At 47.1% G+C, this 20,229-nt stretch overlaps 1 protein-coding gene and 2 long non-coding RNA genes across 3 annotated transcripts in view; 2 read left to right on the top strand and 1 right to left on the bottom strand.

The window, feature by feature from the left end:
• On the top strand, positions 1-9,770 carry dedd2 (death effector domain containing 2). The gene is made up of 6 exons (XM_062962703.1): positions 1-158; positions 1,082-1,679; positions 1,975-2,085; positions 2,342-2,473; positions 8,076-8,471; positions 8,981-9,770. The coding sequence occupies exons 1-5, from the start codon at positions 54-56 to the stop codon at positions 8,447-8,449; spliced, it is 1,320 nt and encodes a 439-aa protein (XP_062818773.1). The 5' UTR covers positions 1-53; the 3' UTR covers positions 8,450-8,471; positions 8,981-9,770.
• Positions 9,771-11,098: 1,328 nt separating this feature from the next.
• Positions 11,099-20,229, bottom strand: part of LOC134293837 (uncharacterized) — a 31,515-nt gene continuing 22,384 nt past the window's right edge. Inside the window, exon 4 of the long non-coding RNA XR_010000805.1 lies at positions 11,099-14,911. This is a non-coding gene — a long non-coding RNA (uncharacterized LOC134293837). The remainder of the gene's footprint in view (positions 14,912-20,229) is intronic.
• LOC134293838 (uncharacterized) lies at positions 14,900-20,098 on the top strand. Its single transcript, XR_010000806.1, has 2 exons — positions 14,900-16,785; positions 17,107-20,098. It is a non-coding gene; the product is annotated as an uncharacterized LOC134293838 (long non-coding RNA).

The following is a 20,229-nucleotide window of genomic DNA, read 5'->3' on the forward strand; positions in this document are numbered from 1 at the left end:
CGCGATCGCGGAGCCCGAGGAAGGAAAAGGACACACAAACAGAGGTTCGGCGCATGCGCGGGGGAGGGGGCCTGAGCCGAGACGAGGCTGGCGCAGGCGCAGAGGCGTCGACGGGACCAGACAGACCAGAAGGACGGCGCAGTGAGGAGGACGAAGAGGTGGGCGCCGGCTGGGGGGGGGGGGGGGGGAGAGGGGCACAGGCCTTTGGCGGGGGGGGGGGGGGGGCGGCACTGGCCTTCATCCACAGGAAAGGGCCGAGGGAGGCCGGCAAGAGAAGGAAGGGGCCCGGGGTGGGGAGGGCGCCTGGCTGCGGAGGAGGCCTCGCTCGCCTTGAGGAGCCCCCCTCCCCCCACACACACAGGGAGAGAGACGGGGGGAGGGAGGGGAGGCTCATGGGGAGGGAGGGGCGGAGGCGGCACCCCCTGCCTCCCCCCTTCTCCCCCCCTCCCCCCCCCCCCCGCCCGGCTCCGAGGCTCCTTCGGCTGCTGCCCCCTGGCGGCTGGTGCGCGCTCGTCCTCGGGCGGAAGAGGAGCTGGGATGGGAGGGAGGGAGGGAGGGAGGAAGGAGCCGCCTCTTCCGGGAGGGAGGGCGAGGGGAGCCACCCCCCCCCCACCCCTCACGTAGGGCGGCCAGGGGCCCCTCCCGCGCCCTCCGGCAGGTGGCCCTCCCTCCCTCCGCTCCCTCCGGCCCCTCAGGAGGGGCTCTTTCCTCCCGGGCCCCCTTCTCAGGCTCCTCCTCTCCCCCAGCCATTCCGTGTAGGCCTGCCTTGGCTTCCAGACCCCCGGTGCCCGTGCCCACAGCGGCGTTTCCCGGAGCTGGGCCCCGCCCTGTCCCAGGGGAAGAGGCCTGGCAAAGCGGGGGCCGCCGTGACCCCCCTCCGCCCCCCTGGCCGCCTGAGCAGCCGCATCCTGGCGCCCGTGACTCAGGCTCAGCTTGGGGCCTCCGCAGAAGGCTCCCAACTCCCTTTCCCCAGGACTGCCCCCAGGCCCAGCCTATCTCTGCATGTTGCCTTTGCGTGGCCCAAGCATAGCGCTGCCAGTGGCTTTGAGATCCCTGAACGCTGCCATTTCTTCCATTGCAGGCGCTTGTCTGTCGCACCCGCCTAAAGCCCCTTCCGCGCAGCACAAGTGCTCCCCGGACTTCCTTGCCAGGCTTCGCCGCCTCCTCCTCCTCCTCCTCGGCCTGTTGGAAGCCCTCCACCCCGATGGCAGACTCCCGGCGGCCCCTGTTTGCGCACTCCTGGGAGGAGGAGGAGTGCCTGGAGTACTACGGGATGCTCCCCCTGCACCGCATGTTCGAAGTGGTGGGGGCCCAGCTGACCCAGAACGACGTGGAGGTGCTCTCCTTCCTGCTGGACGAGACGCAGCCCTGGCGCCACCCGCTGGACCCAGAGCTCTGGGCGGTGGCGGCCGCGGGAGAGGGGGCCGCAGAGACCGCCTCTCGCACCCTCCAGGACTGGAGGAAGAAGCAGCAGCAGCAGGGGGCCCCGGGCCCCATGGAAGGCGGCCTCGAGAGGGCCGGGGCCGGGGGGTGGCCCAAGGACGGCGTGCGGCTTCTCTTGGAGCTCGAGCGGAGGGGCAAGTGCGACGAGACCAACTTTGTGCATCTTCTGCAGCTCTTGCGGGTGCTCACCAGGCACGACCTCCTGCCCTACGTCACTCTGAAAAGGCAGCGGACAGGTACGCAGCCACTCGGGCAGGCAGGAAATGACTCAACCTTTGACTTGCTGGCAGGGCTTATTACCGTAGTGTAGCTCTTCCTTTGGTGATGGCTTAATTCTAGCTTGCAGACCAACTGTTATCCAAATAGGATGGAGGAATTCCATGACAGAGCTTGCACATTTCACAGTTCTGGGTGTTACACTCCGCTCTGGGCTTGTTTGGCAGAAAGGCGCTGCAGACTTGTATCTGTGCTGCTCCCTGTTGGAATTAGCATCAGCTCTGTTTGACTCCTGTAACTCTTTCCCTCCCCTAGTTTCTCCTGAGAGATACACTTATGGTCCGTCTGTCCTGTCATCCGACCAGCAGGTGGACAATTGCCTCAATTCAGCCTCTGCAGAGCCTCAGAGCGATCAGTGGGAGACAGGTGCGTGTTGGGAACGGGTGGCATGCTTTTGTCCCTTTTGCGTCTTCCTTTCCCCCTTCTCTACCCAGCAGTCCCATTTTCATGGAGCTCCACGAGCAACCTGTTTGTCTTCTGTGCTCTAGCCGCTCCTTGTGTCTGTTTGGTAAAGGGGACGTTTTCTGGGACCAGGGACAATAATCAAATGGAACCTGAGTTGCAGTCACTGGGTTGTGATGCACCAAGAAACTTCCAGTGTCCCTTCTTCTGTTTCCTCTAGGCTCCAGTTCCAGCAAAAGGAAACGAGTCAGCAGAGGCCGGGCAAAGTCTGCTCCTCCCCGCAGGCGGCGGGGAGCCAAAGGGCCTTCTGCTCCCAAGCAGGAGGTCCAAACGCCAACCAAAGTGACTTGTGGTAAGTGTCTGCCTGGCCCGCGCTGTGCTCTTTGGGCTCCCTCGAGTCTTCCACTATGCCCACAAGCCCCTTCCAAGTAATATGCCACGAGCTGCTTGGGTCTCTGTTAAGGGAATGGTCAGGTGTTCTTCTCCTCTGGCTGGAGCCAAAGCAGGGCTGGAGGGGTGGCAGGGAGGAGGGAGAGGGGGAGGGGGAGGCCTGGTGCACATCTCTGCCACAAAAGGCCTCCAGTAGCAGGGCAGGGAATGTGGTGGCTGGCTTGCATTGTTAGATGCAGCTGGACTCCACAGAGCTCCAGTCCACTGGGATCATGGGAATTTTAGTCCCACTCTTTGAGGCTAAGTTATTTTCAATTTCTAGTATGATATGACTTGTTACTATGGTTCCTATTAATTTTTCAAATGACCACAGTCTTATTTATAAATGTGAATTTTATCACTCACCCGTGATAGATAACTATATCAGAAAACAATTGTCCAGAGTGTATTGCATGAATCCAGAAGCTTTATAAAGAAGGGAAAGGGTGCCTTCAGATTGCCAAATCCTGGGAAAACTGGAAGCTTTTAATTCCGTGCACTAGGGTGCTTAAAGAACTGGTCTTGGAGAGAGACGGCCTTTGCTACTTTGATGTTGCTTTCTGTAGAAATCGGAGGCGACTCAAGGTGGCTAATCTGATCTTGTTCTGTTCTTGCAATCTGCCATTTTTCTGGTTTGGTAATTTCAGATTAAATTATTTTCCAGCTATTGAATTGAAGCTAATCACAATTAAATAAAAAATTCTAAAGAAATGGGTGCTGGATAGGGAACGTGACAAGATATGAAGATTTTTCACTGCTTCAGGTCATGTCTGGTAGAATAAAGATACTTAACTAGAAAAAGAGACAGCTACCAATTAAGACAATTTTTGAAAAGAGAAATTCGGAGTAATTCTGCAAGACGCACCATTTACCACAGCCTTTGCATGGATATTATTAAAGAGGCAATGAAACTTACTGTGTTGTAATCCTTAAGCTGTGGCCAGGGCCGTAGCCAGTTTACTCATGAATTTTAACTGGTTAACCAATTTATGAGTAAACCACCAGTTTTTTTACCTGACACATTTTGGGGGTGGTGGTGAAATTTTACCCCCCCCCCCCCCCCGGCTACGGCCCTGGCTGTGGCCATGTAGCTGCAGTATCCCATGTACCTCTCAATATAGTTTGGAGGCTCACCACCATGTTGATACTGCACGGTTTTATCATTGACCCTCTTAAAGTGGATTTTTTCTTGTAATTTGGTTCATCATACTGACTTCTGGAACTGGACTTTGCTTAAAAACCCCAACTCTTTGAAGGTTTCAGCTTGCCTAGTTAAATTATATTCAAATTTCTGCCTTATACTCAGTTGTCTGTCTCAAAGACCAGCATCTGTCATTTATTCCTGCATTGCTAGGCCTTTTCAGTTATGTATTTCCTGAACATAGAGAAATTGTGAAATCTGCTTGTAGACTGTTGTGTGAGACGGTCCACACACAGCTTTTACAGTTTCCTCAACTTGGGAGCACTTTTTGTTTCCAATGGACAGCATTTGAAGAGGTCTGTGGCAAGGAGGTGGGTGCCTAGGGCCAGCGTAGGGTCCCCACGTAGCTCAAATGTGCTGCTTTCTTTGTCTCAGTGCAATGCAAATGAAACAAAAGCGAATACACAAAAACGCTTGTCTTACCGTCTGACCAATTTACAGGCAAAGGGGTTCTAACGAAGAAGGTTCAAAAATAATACAATGAGTGTCAAAACTGCAACTTCAAGGTGCAGCTAAGGCTTCTGCCGGGTAGGTGCAAGGATCGAACTGTAAGCTCCATTCAACACTAGTTTGTTGCCTGTATTCCTTGTCCTGTTCCCTTGCTTCCCTGGGGCAGAACTGGAGGCTCGTGGGACGTAGGCAGCTGCTTTCCCATAATGGGCTTCATGTCCAACAATGGCCCTGAATGGCGGGGAGGGGGCCGGCTCCCATCTCCCTCCCAGAGTGCAGTCTCACCCTGCAAAAGCTAGGCCTTGGCTACTGAAGGGGGAAAACATCCACATCCACAAATGGTTTTTTGTTGCTGCTTGCTTTCTGCCAATTCTTTCTCAATCCACCATTTAAATTCCAGGTTGCTAAGCAAAAGTTGATGATAAAGAGACTCTGTCTCTCTTGTGCACTCTTCTCACAGAATGGTCTCGCAAAGGTAAATGAATCCATGCACCCAAATTTCCACCACTTCTTTGTGAAGCAAAACTGTTTTAACTATGTGCTGCATTGCCTCATTCTGGAGCAGGTCCAGGCTCCCTCCTTCCCCGTCTCTCTCCTGCATGCCGGCCCAAAGGCACTCCAGAGGTTCCTGGGGGCAGGGTTGAGGGCAGGGGGGCCACTCCAGACCGGCACGGCAGGGGGCTTGTGCCGCAAACCTCCAGCAGGGCCCAGTGGAAGCAGGCGGGGGGCACGCAGCTCCAGGTTGCTGCCCAGGGAAAGACCTTGCTCAGCACTCCAGGCCAGGAGCCAGTTGCTCCCATAAGAGGGATCGCCTCGGCTGTGCAGGCGGAGCTCCTGCTGCTGCAGATATCAGGCCATGATGTGTTTTGGGCTCCTTTCATAATAGTCTCTTTTGCCAGAGGCAGAACCAGGCACTTCAGACGCTACTGTTGGTTCTCTCTTGGCCAGTCAAAGCCTAACACTGGCAGATGCCCATCTAAGCAGTTAATAACTTTGAGAACGGCCACCCTTCTTGTCCCGAAACACAATAGTTGTGCTGCTATTCCATGTCCAATAAACCCATTGTGAGGTTGAATGCAGCCCTGTGTTGGTCTCTGTGCCACTTGGTTCTCCAGGGAGCAGATGGTCTGCCTCCTCACAGTCCGTATTTGCATGTGCTCGGTCTGGTATCTGCAGCAGCCTGTAGCAGCCAAAACCTAGAAGAAAGACAGTGCAGGTCCTTTGCATCTCTTTGTATTTTTCTACCATATTGAAACTCAGGATGATTTCTTGATGTTGCCATATGCTGAAAGTCTTGAACCACCTTTCTCTCGGTCTACAGTGGAAATCCATCCCTGGAAAAGCATACATATTGGCCCAGGCAAGTGGGCCACGTACCAGACAGTGGCAAAAAATACCCAGACAAAACTAAAAGCAAAGCCTAAAAATGCTCATGATTATTACTTCTGCCTCCTCAATGCTTCTCCTGTATTAAAAGCGGCCCTGCATCTGGACACTTGGCCTTGGACTCTGGGACTGCTTGCCTTCAGCACAAGGGGCGAGGAGGCCTTGTCCTGCAGCTCAGTGCTCTGATGGGTTTTTCTGCCCTGTGAAAGTTAATCTTAGTGACAAGTGGTTGGGGAGGGAAGAAGAGGCAAAATTGTGCTCTAAAGACCAGACATTGTGGGTCTCTTTTCTGGAAACTGCTCATTACTTTTTACTGAATCCTCTCATTTTGGTTTGTAATAATGCTCAGCCTGTGTTACGGGGATTGTACGGATGATGAGGTGACAGGCCTCATTCTCTGAAAACATCCTACTTGCGTGGTAATGCACTTGAGGTTCCTTCTTCAGTCTTGCTGCTTTGATTCCAAACTCGGGGAAATCCGTTTTGGGAAGAGCATCTCACAGAGGGCTTGCTGACCTGTTTTCAGGCTGCCTCCATTTGCAAACAGAGTGACCGCAGTGGGATTGTTTCACTGGAACTGAGGCCTGGAAGTGCGTTGGGGTCAAAGGCTCAGTGGTGTTTCTGCTGCCGCCACTACTGCTGTTCTTGCCAATGTTGGTCCCATTTCTCATCTGATATAGCTGCTCAGGGCAGGCATGACTGCTGGCTGGGAAAGGCCACTTCCCATTTTGTACACAACAGTTGTGCAGAAACCCTCTCTTGACCACCATGCTCCCAATGTGTTTTGACACAAAATCCGAGCTCACACCCTGCAGCCTTGCCCTATCTTCAGGGGGAAAATGTTTCCAGTTGCTTCAGAGCCACATTGGTTGGTGACACAAGGGGTGACAGTATGATGATGCAAAATCTGACAGCTGTGGTATTACCATGTGCTCCAGCACATTGTTGATACAGGAAGGCGGATGAGCCGTTCTGTTTTCTCAAAATTGTCTAGCTAAACCATGGGATCAACAGTCCGTACCTGAATTATATTCAGTGATAATCAAAAAGGAAGCTTTAAACTGTGTGGCATGTGACCAGGTGGTGGGCCTGGCTTGTGAGCACAGTCTTCAGTTGGGGCCAGCAGCTGGACTCCTTGGCCAGCTGGCCCCATCAGAAAGGTCTCAAGGGGTGTCTCTGCCCTAAACTGAAGGCTCCCAGCACTTGGAGCCTTTTATCTCTTGTGTGGGTGGCAGTGCTCATATGAGAAGCACCTTTTTCTTATTTGCCTGGACTGAATTGCTGTCCTTTCCTGCCACGGAATAGAAAACCTGAGACAGCCTTTCTGTTGCCCACCTGGAAAGGCGGTTTCTGAAGGTTTAGGCCCAGCACTTAGTGCCTGGGATGCCACCCATTGGGCCAGAGGGGGCCAGCCAGCCAGCCAGCTGGGGTGGATGGGACGGGATGGGCTCAAGACCCTTCAAAGTTGCGGGTAAAGGGCTGTGACTGCACTCTTGAGTTAATGCTTCTACAGGTGATGACCACAAGACACAGAGAAATTAAACCTGACGGCCTTGTTGAGCGTATGTAACATACCACCTGCCTCACTTTTTCAATGTATCCTGCTTTGTATTTGTTCTATTATTCCCTCCCTTTTGAACCTTTCAATATTTTGACTATGATGCTGATACATTTTGGGCCTCTGAAACAAATAAAATCTGTCCTGCTTCCACTCCCCATAGTTACATCTGAACTTCACTAATTTTGAGAAAGTCATTCACATGGCAGTAAAACCTCATTCGCCACATGTTGTGTCCCCTGTGGCTAAAACCCATGAGTTTTTATGCAGAGGAGTTAATCTGCCTCTCAACCGGCAGCTTTAATTTTGGGTTTCCTGTGTGTTTCTTCCATGTCCAGAGAGGGGAGAGGTCAAGCCTAGGTGGAAGAAAGGCCTTTATTTCGATAGCAGTAACAACCAGGACTCCCTGGTAGAGGTTACTTTTAAGATTCTGGTTTGAATGTATCTTAAGGGCTTCTGAGGAGCCACTCCGCTGGCTCCATGCATTAGGCCAAACAAGCCTGGAGTAGATTGAGCAGGAGCGAGGCCAGGGGTTTCTCGGGGGCTGGCCCTTAAGAGGGTGGATGCGCCTATAAGCCTCTCTTTGGTTGGTGTGTTGCACGAAGGAGTTGTGGCATGGCGGGAGGCATTAGTGAAGTTCAGCTCTAACTTGGTGCCACACCAAAAGTTGGAAGCAGTTTGAAACCACAAGTGCGGACACCCCTCGCTGGGACGGACCATCTCAAGGGACCTGAGCTTTTTGGGCCACCTGGATGGCCTGGAACTTCAGCTTGGTTGATTTTAAATTCGGCACCTGGTCAGGGTTGTTGGGCAGCTGCATGAGTCTGTATGTTTGTCTCTGTCTCCCATGTGGGACCCCCAGCTCTAACACTTCTCTCTTTTTCTTCCCTTTCCCCCTCTCTTTCTCTCTGTTTCATATGTCTTGCTCAGACATCCGGCTCCGTGTTCGTGCCGAATACTGTGAGCATGATTCTGTCTTGCGGCAGAACGTGATGTCGAACAAGCAGAACCGTTTGGAGCGCCAGTTCGATGTCTTTGGGCAGTCCAACACCATCCTCAAGTCCCGTGACCTGGGCTCCATTATCTGTGACATCAAGTTCTCAGAGTTGTCTTACCTGGATGCCTTCTGGAGCGACTACATGAATGGCTCACTGCTGGAGGCCCTGAAGGGTGTCTTCATCACAGAGTCCCTCAAAGAGGCTGTGGGCCAGGAGGCTATCCGGCTACTCGTCAACGTCGACGAGGACGACTACGAGGAGGGCCGGCGCCTCTTGCTGGAAAGCGTCATCCCGCAGGCCTGGTAGTGCCAGCCTGCAGGAAATGTAGGTAGGTTCCCTCCAGAGCAGCCTGTGTGGAGCTGTGTCAATTTCTAAAGATCCCTTACCATCAGTCGGTTTCCTGTATTTTCCAGCGGCAGTTGTGGGTTCATTTGGCTCCAGAAATTGGACATGAACTTTCCAGAGGGTCCTGGGACTTGGCTGAGGCTGTCCCATTGTAGGACATCACTTGTGAGCATGAATGAGGCCACACGGTCTTCTTCTCTTCATGTTGTGGTTTGTCCTGCCTGAATCATAGATGGAACTTAGTGGTTCCTCCTGTTTCCATTTTCAGGCAGACTGCATCCTACTGTTACTGTTTTTTAAAGACATGTCTGTTTCAAATATAACAATGGATAAGATAAACGCAACAGGGCTAGAAAAGTAACACATGGCTAGACTCTGCGGGCCTCAGGAGGTTAGAGGCTTGAAAGGAAGGTCCTCTGCCTGGCACCTGAATGTGAGTAGAGATCTCCGTGTGGGCCGTGCCCTACTGAACATGCTCTTCTTCTCTTGCAGAGGATTTCACTTTCACTCCCCCGTTTCCACGTGGCTTCTCTGCATAAGACATGGACTTGAAGGGGAGGGGAAGGACTTCAAGGAAAGGACTCTTCATCCCGTTGGGAGGCAGGGCTGGATCCTGACCACGATGGGGCTCCTCTCATAGAAACTAAAGGACGAAAAGGGCTGCAGGGGTGGAGGAGGGTCTCAGGCTGCATGGGTGTGGGGTGCCCCAGCAGCAGTGCCAGCCATCCCAAGCTGAAGGGGGCATCTTGGGGAGACTGTCTTGTCCTGATGAAGCTTAGAGGGGTCTCAGGCCCCTTGGCATCGGCCGGTGTGTCCGTGGTGCTTGTTTTTGTGGTGGTGGGTTTTTGCCAGTTCTCTTGCAGAGGTGGGCAGCACTCATTTGGCAGAGCTGCAGGCTGGTAACAAAGCACTCTGTGTTAACCATTCCTTTTCTTTAAAAAGGAGAATAACCTTATTTCCCTCAGATCTGATTTGGGGGCAGGCTTTCTTCCCTTTGTTAGGAATACAACCAAGGACTGTAAAGGCGGACATGAGTCACTTTTCAGCTTTGTGGCTCTTTGTATATAATATAAATAGGGTTTTAAAAAAGGTGGAGGATCTGTTATTGCAGCATCTGCGGGTAGAGGAAACTACTTAGCTGAAATGCGGAAGGCCAGAGGCCAGAAGTGTGTAATTTAAAAAGTCGTATTTTTTTACAGAAAAATGAGAGACTTTTGGACAAAATTCTTTATGTGTTGTATTTGCAAATGGACAATGTTAATAAAGAAGACTATTTGCAGCACCTGGGGTTAATTCTTCATTTCTAGCAAGAGCGGACACAACTGGCATCCAGGGGAAGGGCCCTAGATTGTTTCCCCCCAAATGCCCCCAAGGGGGAGGGCAGTGTGTTTTTGCCATACACATGTTGGTCTTTCCGGAGATATTATTGGGCCCAGGAGAGGCAGGCATTTCAGCCACAGGAAGTCACTTCTTGTTCCAAAAAGGCTTCTCCTGGGCCTAAAGGATGGTCTGTGTGTGGTAAAAATGCACTAGAGAGCATTTGTGGCCAGGAAATACTTTTGATCCATGGGCAATGGGATGGCCAAAGCATCTTCTAGAACAGTGGTTCTCAACCTGTGGGTCCCCAGGTGTTTTGGCCTCCAATTCCCAGAAATCCTTACCTAATCCTGGCAAACTGGCTGGTTTTCTGGGAGTTGTAGGCCAAAACACCTGGGGATTCACTGGCTGAGAACCACTGTTCTGGAATCATACAGAGCCAAGAAGAAGAAGAAGAAGCACAGCTAGCAATGCTATTTTGGCTACAAAATATTTACTCGTGCAAAGCAGTGGTGGCTGCCTGTTGAGTTGGCAAATATGCTCACCAAATGAGAATTCTGTTCCCCTCCCATGGAATGTTCTTTCAACACTGAAATCTATCCATGCCAGCCACTCTTAAATGCAATTGCCATGTTGGCTCTACACCTGCCCCATTGTCTTGGAAGCCTAAAGTCCATTTCTCAATGTTTGAGGGAAGCAGTGTGTGCAGTATAGGAAATTGGGGAGTTGAGAAAAACCTTGGGAAGCACAACTCTTGGTTTTGTGGGTCTATGCCTTCATTTAATCTCCAGCCCCCCAAAAAGCTGAGGGTGAGCACTGGAAAACGACTCATTTTCCCCACTACAACTTTCCAAGCATTCCAGCCGCCACCAGCCATGCTAAGTAACTCCAAAAGGAAGGTTTTGCATGTTTCCAATATTGCCACCAGGTGGCTCCACTCATCTGTGTTTGCCCTTCTCCCGATATTTGTGGATAGGGTTGTCCTGATTACCTTTCCCAGGTCCCGGAATGAATATCATTCCCCCAATGAGAACGCAGCAGTTTGCTGTGATAAATAATGGGGTAGGGTGGAGGTGAAGGTGAGGACATCGCCAAAGGAGCATCTCTGTCAGGAGGGGGCTCCCCCACAAGACACTCCCCGCTTTCATCTCAGCCTCTGTTCAGCTGCTTCCAAAAAAGGAGAGTGTTTCATTCAAAGCTATTCTAAGTTGTGGGACTGAATTGTAAGCACATGTTGATGCTGGAGGTTGCCCCTGATGGCTTGTTGGGTAATAAAAACCTGAAACGGACTGGTTGCGATAGATGAGCATTTATTTGTGGCTAGAGTTTGAGAATTTGTCCACATGGGCAGATTCTGCATATTCAGGATGGGAAGAACCTGGGGTTTAAAAAAAAGCTGAATGCGTGAGAACCCATTTACTTTAACAGGAGAGTTCCACTGCTCTCAGAGCTGCAACCATGTCTGATCTCACAATGGGCCAAGTTCCATTTCTCTGTGGGTTTGCTGTGTCTGTTTCTGCCACACTTGTTGCCCTTTTTATGGCCCCTAGGGCAGGCATGGGCAAACTTTGGCCCTCCAAGTGTTCTAGGTTTCAACTCCCACAATTCCTAGCAGCCTACCAGTTGATAGGAATTATAGGAGTTGAAGTCCGTAAGGGTGTCTCTGACATACATCCTGTGGCCTCTCATGCCTTATTAGACCTTCCCTGAGGATCTCTCTTTGGTCTCCTTTCACCAGATAGTTTTCAACACACACACACACCATGACCCTGAATACGTAAGCCCCCCGCAGAAATCCGGCTCCCGCGGACTGCCTGCAGAAGGGTAGTCTTTGGGGCCGCTGTTCCCCCATCCTGTGGCAGGGGGCACACCATTCCTCCTGGGCTGCACGTGCCCTTTCCACATTAGTTGTAATACGTACATGTGTTCCTCTGCCCCCTCCCCCCCTCCCAATACACTGTATGAAATGGTGGCAGTGGGGAAGAAACCACGGTCACAACAACAACTCAAAAGGAAAACTAAGCCAGACATTTCAGCAAATGGAGACCCCTTGAGCCAAATCCAGCCACCAAACAATTGCCTTGGAGCCCCTTGCGTGGCAGAGAGAAGGCAGGAAAGGAGGCCGGAGGGAGGGACAGCCTCAGCACCCAAGACCCTGGAAGGCCATTGGGAAGGGCCAGAGCTTGCCACTCAGGCTGGCTCCCTGCCTAAATGGAATATAACTTGTCTTGTCATTGTACATCGTAAAACAAGATTAAATGCCATCCCCAATCCACATTATATGTATAGAATTACAAAACTAAGCACCTATTCTTCCACATTCTAATCGCTATGCTACATCAGTGTGAAACCATAGAGGTCTGTATAGTCACAGCTCTAGGATAAAAGCTCTCTCTCAACTTATTTGTCTTTGCTTTTATCTGCTAGATGGTAATAATAATAGAAAATAATAATATCCAGGGTGAGATGGATCCTTAAGAAAAATTTGAGCTTTCTTCAGGCAGCAGGAATTATAAACTATATGCAGCAGCTGAAAGAGGTTAGAGCACTCTCTATAGTACAACAGTAGATGGTCACCAGCAGTTTGCCATTCAATTGCTGGTTCCTTAAAAGTCTCAGACCATAAATCCCTGCTGGGCCCTCTTAACCAATGCAGCCGCAGTATGAACATTGCCCCAGGTCAGATCTTCCTTAGAAATATAGCACCTGGACCAGGCCATCCCTTGGAGGGAGCCTTCAAAAGGCCTTTATTTATTTATTTATTTATTTATTTATTTATTTACTCTATTTATACCCTGCCTTTCTCTACCCCGCAGGGGACTCAAGGCAGCTTACATAGAGGCAAGTATTCAATGCCTTAAAACATATACAATTTAAAATTAAAATTAAAATTTGATTAAAATCAAACATATTAAACATTTAAAAACATTACATTTCATAAAAATCACACCATCCATAGTCGTTCCATATATTCCAAAGCTGTCATTGTCCTGCCCTATCCACTAAAAGCCTGATCCCACAACCAAGCTTTTACCTTTCTTCTAAAGGCTAGGAGAGAAGGGGCTGATCTAATGTCACTTCGGAGGGAGTTCCATAGCCAAGGGGCTACCACTGAGAAGGAAGGCCCTGTCTCGTTCCCACCAGTCGTGCCTGCGAAGGAGGCAGGACTGACAGCAGGGCCTCCCCGGATAATCTTATTCTCTGAGATGGTTCATAGGGAGAGATACGTTTAGACAGGGAAGCTACGCCGCAACCGTTTAGGGCTTGATAAGCTAAAGCCAGCACTTTGAATTGTGCTCGGTAGCAGACTGGCAGCCAGTGGAGCTGGCGTAGCAGGAGGGTTGTATGCTCCCTGTACACTGCTCCAGTGAGCAATCTGGCTGCTGCTGGTTGGAACATTTGGAGCTTCTGAACAGTCTTCAAAGGCAACCCCATGTAGAGCGCATTGCAGTAATATATTCAAAATAACCAGAGCATGGACCACCGTGGCCAAGTCTGACTTCCCAAGATGGCAACTGACGCACGAGTTTTAATTGTGCAAAAACTCCCCCGGCCACCTCTGAAACCTGGGGCTCCAGGCTCAGCAATGAGACCAGGATCACTCCCAAGCTGCGAATCTGTACCTTCAGGGGGAGTGTAACTCCATCCAACACAGGCTGTAACCCTATATCCTGTTTGGCCTTACGACTGACCAGGAGGACCTCTGTCTTGTCTGGATTCAATTTCAATTTGTTTGCCCTCATCCAGACTGTCACAGCAGCCAAGCACCAGTTCAGGACCTGAACAGCTTCCTTAGTAGCAAGTGGAAAGGACATAATCTGTGTACAGATGACATCAAACTCCAAAACTCCGCATGATCTCTCATTGGTGCCAATAGGTTCCAGTTATTTCTGAAAGGGAGACACCTCCCCGATTCGCAGGAAGTTCAGTCCCTGCCCCTTAGTACCATTTCTGCTCTTGGTGCCATTCTGGGCCACAGATCCAGCGCCTCCCCTGGCTCCGGCCTCCCAGCCATCGGGCTTTGAAGAGGCCTTGCTGCCCAGAGCCCTGGCTTCCCTCCTTTCCTTCCCAGCGCCTGGCTTCTGCTTGAGAGAACAGGGCTGAGGAGTTCAAGGAGACCACGGATTCACACAAACAAAACCTCTCTCTCCATCTCTCTTTTGTTGCAAATAATCACCAAGATCAATCACACACCAACCCTTTTCCAACTCAGAAGGTGCTCCTCCAAGGTGATAAGGGGGGAGGGGGTTGTCCATTAGAATGTATTTCTTAACTGCTCCCCCCACCCCACCCCCCAGTCCAAGCTGTATGTGCTCAATGGGAAAGCATCACTTTCTGCAATGCCCATCTCTCTCCACGCATCCCTGTGTTTCTTTATAAGAGACGTACAGCGGTCAGTCCTATGTGAGGGGAAGGCATCATCCAGCAAACTTATAAATTAAAGCAGCGAAGTGCAGGGAAAGGAGGGGACACAGGGCCAGTGGGTGAGGTTTTTCCCAGAGGCTTTTTGATAACATATAATTCTGGGCCTTTGTGGCGTCGCAAGAGAGAAGGCGCAAGGTTTGTGTAAAGTTAATTTAAAAGCCCAAGTGGACTGCCTTCAATGCGGGGCCAAAGAGCCGAGAAGCCAGCGGAGGCCCAAATAACGGCTGGTTCCTGGTGTTTGCAGGCATGTCCGCACATCAGTAGCTTTGTGGCCGGCGCACGGACTGGATGGACACACAAAGCCCCCGCATGTCAGCCGGCCGTGCGGAGATAGAGGCTGCACTCATATTAACACACATACGAGAAAGGGAGGGAGAGAGGGAGGAAAAGGCAAGGCACTGTCATCTATCACCCATTGATCCACACATTTCAAATTAATTGGCAAAATTAATCCAATCCGATTTCCCCGATAAAGACCAGCGGGGAGGTTCGCGACACCTCTTCCAATCCTTATTATTCCACTTTGCAAAACAGGTTTCTGTACCTTTCTTGGCTCTGCTTCCAGACATCGGCACTGAGCCTCAACGCATTCCCTTTCCTCGGAAACGGATGGAATCGGGGTTTTTCCACTGGATGAAAATTCTGTGCGCCGTCCTTCACCAGCATCCATATCACAAAACACTGAAATAAAACACACGGCACACGGTTTAGGCTCCTCGGTGAGGGTCATTTCCAGCTCTTTTAATGGCTATTTTGACCAATCTGCAGATCTTGATACAAAACAATTATTTCAATAATTATAATTCCCACTTTGCTGGCAGCTAAATGCAACAGTTCCTCATTTCTGCTTCACTGTTTCTTGGATGCTTCATTTGAATGCCTGCATTTCTTAATAACACCCTCATTTGCTATTAATCTGACAATTCAAATTATTTGAATGGCTTTATTTAATTCATAAGACACTCCCTATTTCCATTCCACATTTAATATTAATTTCTTAGATGAAAATAAGGTCTGCATGGAATAGCTAATGTTTAACTTTCAGTATGCACTGAAAACTCACATTAGGCAGAATGTATTATATAAAATTGTTACTCCACACAATGTTCTGGGAATGGCAGGTATCCTAATGTCCGACAGATTTTGTGCTAATTTTGGTTTGCTTCTGAACCTTGCATTATGTGAGAATAATGACTGTAGGTAACCCAACCAATGTCAAACCGAAAACCTTTCGATTCCAAACAGAAATTATAGCTTTCTGGTGAAAGCTGTGTCTATTATTAATGTGAACAATTTGGCTAATAAGAATTAATTCTAAGTCACCCAGTGCTTTCAACGGGAATAAAAGCAGCAACGAAGGTGTCAGAAGGAAGCCAAATACCAGACATAGATAGATAGATAGATAGATAGATAGATAGATAGATAGATAGATAGATAGATAGATAGATAGATAAGCCCCCAAAATGCTGAATGCAGTTATCCAGAGACACAGTCCACCTAGGAGGTGGTTTCTTATTTTACATTGGTCCTAAATTCTTCACAACATTCCTATGTATTAATTTTTTTAAATACTTATGAGGTAACTACAATCATATATTTTTGTTCCTACAATAACTGAACACATTGTAAATATGTTTGACATAACAAAGAATGCAATGCAATGGATCTAGGTTAAAATTAATTGTCTTATATTGCATTTCACTTGCTTCTGTGTTTGGCTCTGGAAATTAAATATTAAATACTCAGTTCTGTAAGATTTGGCCTTTACATATGAATCTATATTTTACATCTGAAGGACCGATGGAAAATTTGGCATTATTTTTCTATTTCTGAATTATTGGATATAAAGGTTTTATTTTTCCAAGATAGAAACCTCTTTATCTAAAATTGGGCATTAACCGAGAGCAATGTTATATTCCTGAACAACAGTTTGCCAATTAGCATATTAATTCTTCACCCAAAACTACTGAAAATCCGTACCAGAAATAAATTCTTTTACCAACAGCATTTAAACAAAATCAGATATAATCTCTTAGGGGGATCTATATCAGATTGGTCTTAATTGTTTTACACATAATGCACCTACTGAAAACTAATCAAACAATTATAGATACATTAATTTCTGAAATGCAAGCCATGCCATGTGTGAAGCGTGCCCTCGAAGTATCAATCAAGCACAATATTTCCTATTTTGCATCAGCACAATTCTGTCACTAATTGTATGCATTCACTGTATACAAAATCTTTCATTTTACCTACAATTTTTATATTTTCATCTCCTTTATATACTCATATATAAACCAAGCCTTAGAAACTTTTTCCATGGAAATATTTTTCCATTTGCATACAATATTTAATACTTACAAGGCACATTTACATGACATATTTACATGAAATAGTTTGGCACACAGAACATAGGCTTTAAAATCCTTGATTTTAAAAAATGCAATGTAATGTGCTTTTTCTTTTTGTTTACTAACAAACTTGCAGATCCTCTTGGAGATAATTCCCCTTTGCTGCGATGAATGCCCACTTCTTGCTGCTAATAAGAAAAGGTATTTAATATTGCAATGTTTGCTAAGGGAATAATAAAAGTTCCCATTATATGTGTTTATGGGGGCTTTGTGTGAGTGTGCATATGGTCATGATATGCATATGAATATCATACAGTATATGTATTGTTTATTTGTAAATACTTACAGTCTTAACAATTAAGACACAATATGATTTATTTTTATATGATCTTAACACAACAATAATGCTGTAATGTTAGTAGCAAGAATTCTATAATGGCATACATAATAAATATGCATTTTTGATAATAATCGGCTTGCATATTCTAATTATATTTCCTATCTTGTTTTTTTTTTTTCAAGGAGTGGACCATTAAATAACTACATTTTAAGAAAGCTGTTGCAATCTCAATATGCAATACATGGAAATCACTTCCTACTTTGGCACATCGGCCTTTTCTCTTTCAGAATGCCTAATATTTAATCTGCTGAAATGTTGCTTATTTTATGAATGCTGCCTGCTATTTCTGCTGTCAGGAGGAATTGTGCTTCATTCTGAATATCTGGCATCTCAACCCTTCACTACATCTGAACACATACTCCTTCCATACCTGTTCTTTACAGATTAACGCCTTTTAAATTTATTCGTGTGTTTTTGTATTTGATATTATTGTATGTTGGTTTTATATCTGTAAGCCGCCCCGAGTCCCTCTGGGGAGATGGTGGCGGGGTACAAAAATAAAATTATTATTATTATTATTAACACTCTTACTATGTCTTATTAGCAGAGTTATTCAAAAAGTAGGACACATATTTGCACTTGATAGGGGAGAAGCATTGAACAAAAATAAATTCCAAGTATAAACTAATTTAAAAGATCAGGACTCCCCCCCCCCCCCCAAAAAAATACATAAATACATTTTAAGGGCTGCCTTTCCTGCTGGGCTCTGACCTTGGACTGTTTCCCCTCCCAGCCCTAAGCCCTGGGGACCATCTCCCAAACCTTTCCCAAAACCCAGAGCAGTCTCCTCCACTCTCCATCCAATGATGCTCTTTCCATCCTTTTAACCCCCCCCCCCCCCCCACCACCACCACCAAATTAATAAAGTCGGGCAGCATCGCCCCATGTCCCATGCTGCTTTTCCTCAGACTTCCTTTCTGGGATGGTTCACCTGTGAAGTCTAGCTTCTTCCCCAAGGGCTTTTCTTTCCACAGAGACTCAAAGCAGCTTTGAGTCTCCTTGTGGAAAGAAAGAGTGGAGTATAAGTAAGCATAACAATAACAACAACAACAACAACAACAACAACAACAGAACTTTCTGGATTGGGAGGACCCGTCTTTGCCCCTGTGCCCTGTCCCCTTGGTATAATAATAATAATAATAATAATAATAATAATAATAATAATAATAATAATAATAATAATACATCACACAGTCCTAGACACTTGGGAAGTGTTCGACTTGTGATTTTGTGATACGAAATCCAGCATATCTACCTTGTTTGCTGTGTCATAATAAAATAATAATAATAATAATATCCTCAGACTTTAAGATCACAAGCGAGGTTGGTGGGGACAAGGGAGAGGGCCTTCTCAGTAGTGGCCTCCCAGTTCTGGAATGCTCTCCCCAAGGAAATTAAGACAAGTGTCCACCTTGTTAACTTTCAGGAAGGAGCTAAAAATGTGGCTATTTAAAAAAGCCTTTGAGAATGGCTAGACCATATTGAAAACCATCAGACAGACACAGGAATGGCTGGTTAAATGATATATACTTGGATTGTTTTTATAGGACTATTAGTTTAAATTGCTTTGTTGTTTTGAATCTTAGCTTCTAGATTGGTTGTACAGGACAAATATTTATTTATGCATTTACTTCATTTCTATCCCACCTTTCTCACCCAAAGATCTCAAGGCGGATTAGAGATCTGGCAAAAATTCAATGCCAATAAAAACAAACAGTAACAGTAAAACATAAAAACAGTTAAAAACAATAAAGATTAAGCATTAATATACACAAAACATATAAAGTGCATAGTTCCATTCATCCAAAAACCTTGCACATAATCCTCAATCCAGACCATGTCGAAGCCATAGATACTTATTCTTTAAAGGCTTGTGTGCATAGCCAGGTCTTAGCTTTTAAACTGTTACTTATTAATCTATCTTCGTGACCACATCTCTTTTTAATTATGTATTTATTATTTACTTAAAACATTTATACTCTGCCCTTCTCACCCAGAAGGGGACTCAGGGCAGAGCACAACATATATAAGGCAAACATTCCATGCCGTAACATAAAATAAACCAGTCATCTTCACATTAAAACCATTATTTAAAACCATCACAAGTCAGCTGTGAAATTTCCTACTGCTGCCATTATTGCACTGCCCCAAAGGCTTGGTCCCACAGCCAGGTCTTGACCATCTTTCTGAAGGACAGGAGGGAGGGGGCTCATCTAATCTTGTCAGGGAGGGAGTTCCATAGCTGGGGGGCAATTACTGAGAAGGCCCTGTCTCTCGTCCTCGCCATTTGCGCCTGTGACAGTGGTGGGACCGAGAGCAGGGTCTCCCCGGAAGATCTTAATCTCCGTGGTGTTCATAGAGGAAGATACTTTTGGATAGGTAAACTGGGATGGGGCCATTTAGGGCTTTATAGGCCAAAGCCAGCACTTTGAATTGAATCTGAACTGGCGCGGACTCTGAGGTCCACTGGGGAGGCCCTCCTCTCAATCCCACCGCCTTCACAAGTACGGTTGGTGGGGACGAGGGAGAGGGTCTTCATGGTGGTGACCACCCGGCTCTGAAGTGCCCTCCCGAAGGAAATTAGGCAAGCCCCCACCCTCCAATGTTTTCAGTCCAATAAAAACTTGGCTCTTTAACCAAGCTTTCCAATAGGTATAGAGCCCAAAAGGTTTAAATTGTGGACCCATTAGTTTTCACTGAAAGTACTTTATATGTCTGGTTGGTTGTTACTCATTTTATGTCTATAATTACCATAACATTTTATCAATGTCTTAGGGTTGATTGATTTTATTGTGCTCTTGTTTTATGTATTGATGATGTAAATTATGTTCTTCTTGGATATTGATGTATCTGTATTTATTGCACCATATGTACTGTTACATTACGAGTGCTTGTAAGCCGCCCGAGTCCCTTTTGCGAGATGGTGACAGGGTAGAAATAAAGTATATTATTATTATTATTATTAATGGTATTTTAAATTGCACTAAATGATAATTTGGTTATTGTTACTGTTGTTTATCATGGATGCTCATAATTTTGTATTATTATGTGTTGTAAGCCACCCCAAGTCCCTCCAGGGAGGGGGGTATAAATAAACATTTATTATTATTATTATTATTATTATTATTATTATTATTATTATTATGGTATTTTAAATTGCACTAAATGATAATTTGGTTGTTACTGTTGTTTATCATGGATGCTCATAATTTTGTATTATTACTTGTTGTAAGCCACCCCAAGTC

This window comes from Anolis carolinensis, unplaced genomic scaffold, assembly GCF_035594765.1.
Source record: "Anolis carolinensis isolate JA03-04 unplaced genomic scaffold, rAnoCar3.1.pri scaffold_10, whole genome shotgun sequence".
Taxonomy (NCBI): Eukaryota; Metazoa; Chordata; class Lepidosauria; order Squamata; family Dactyloidae; genus Anolis; species Anolis carolinensis.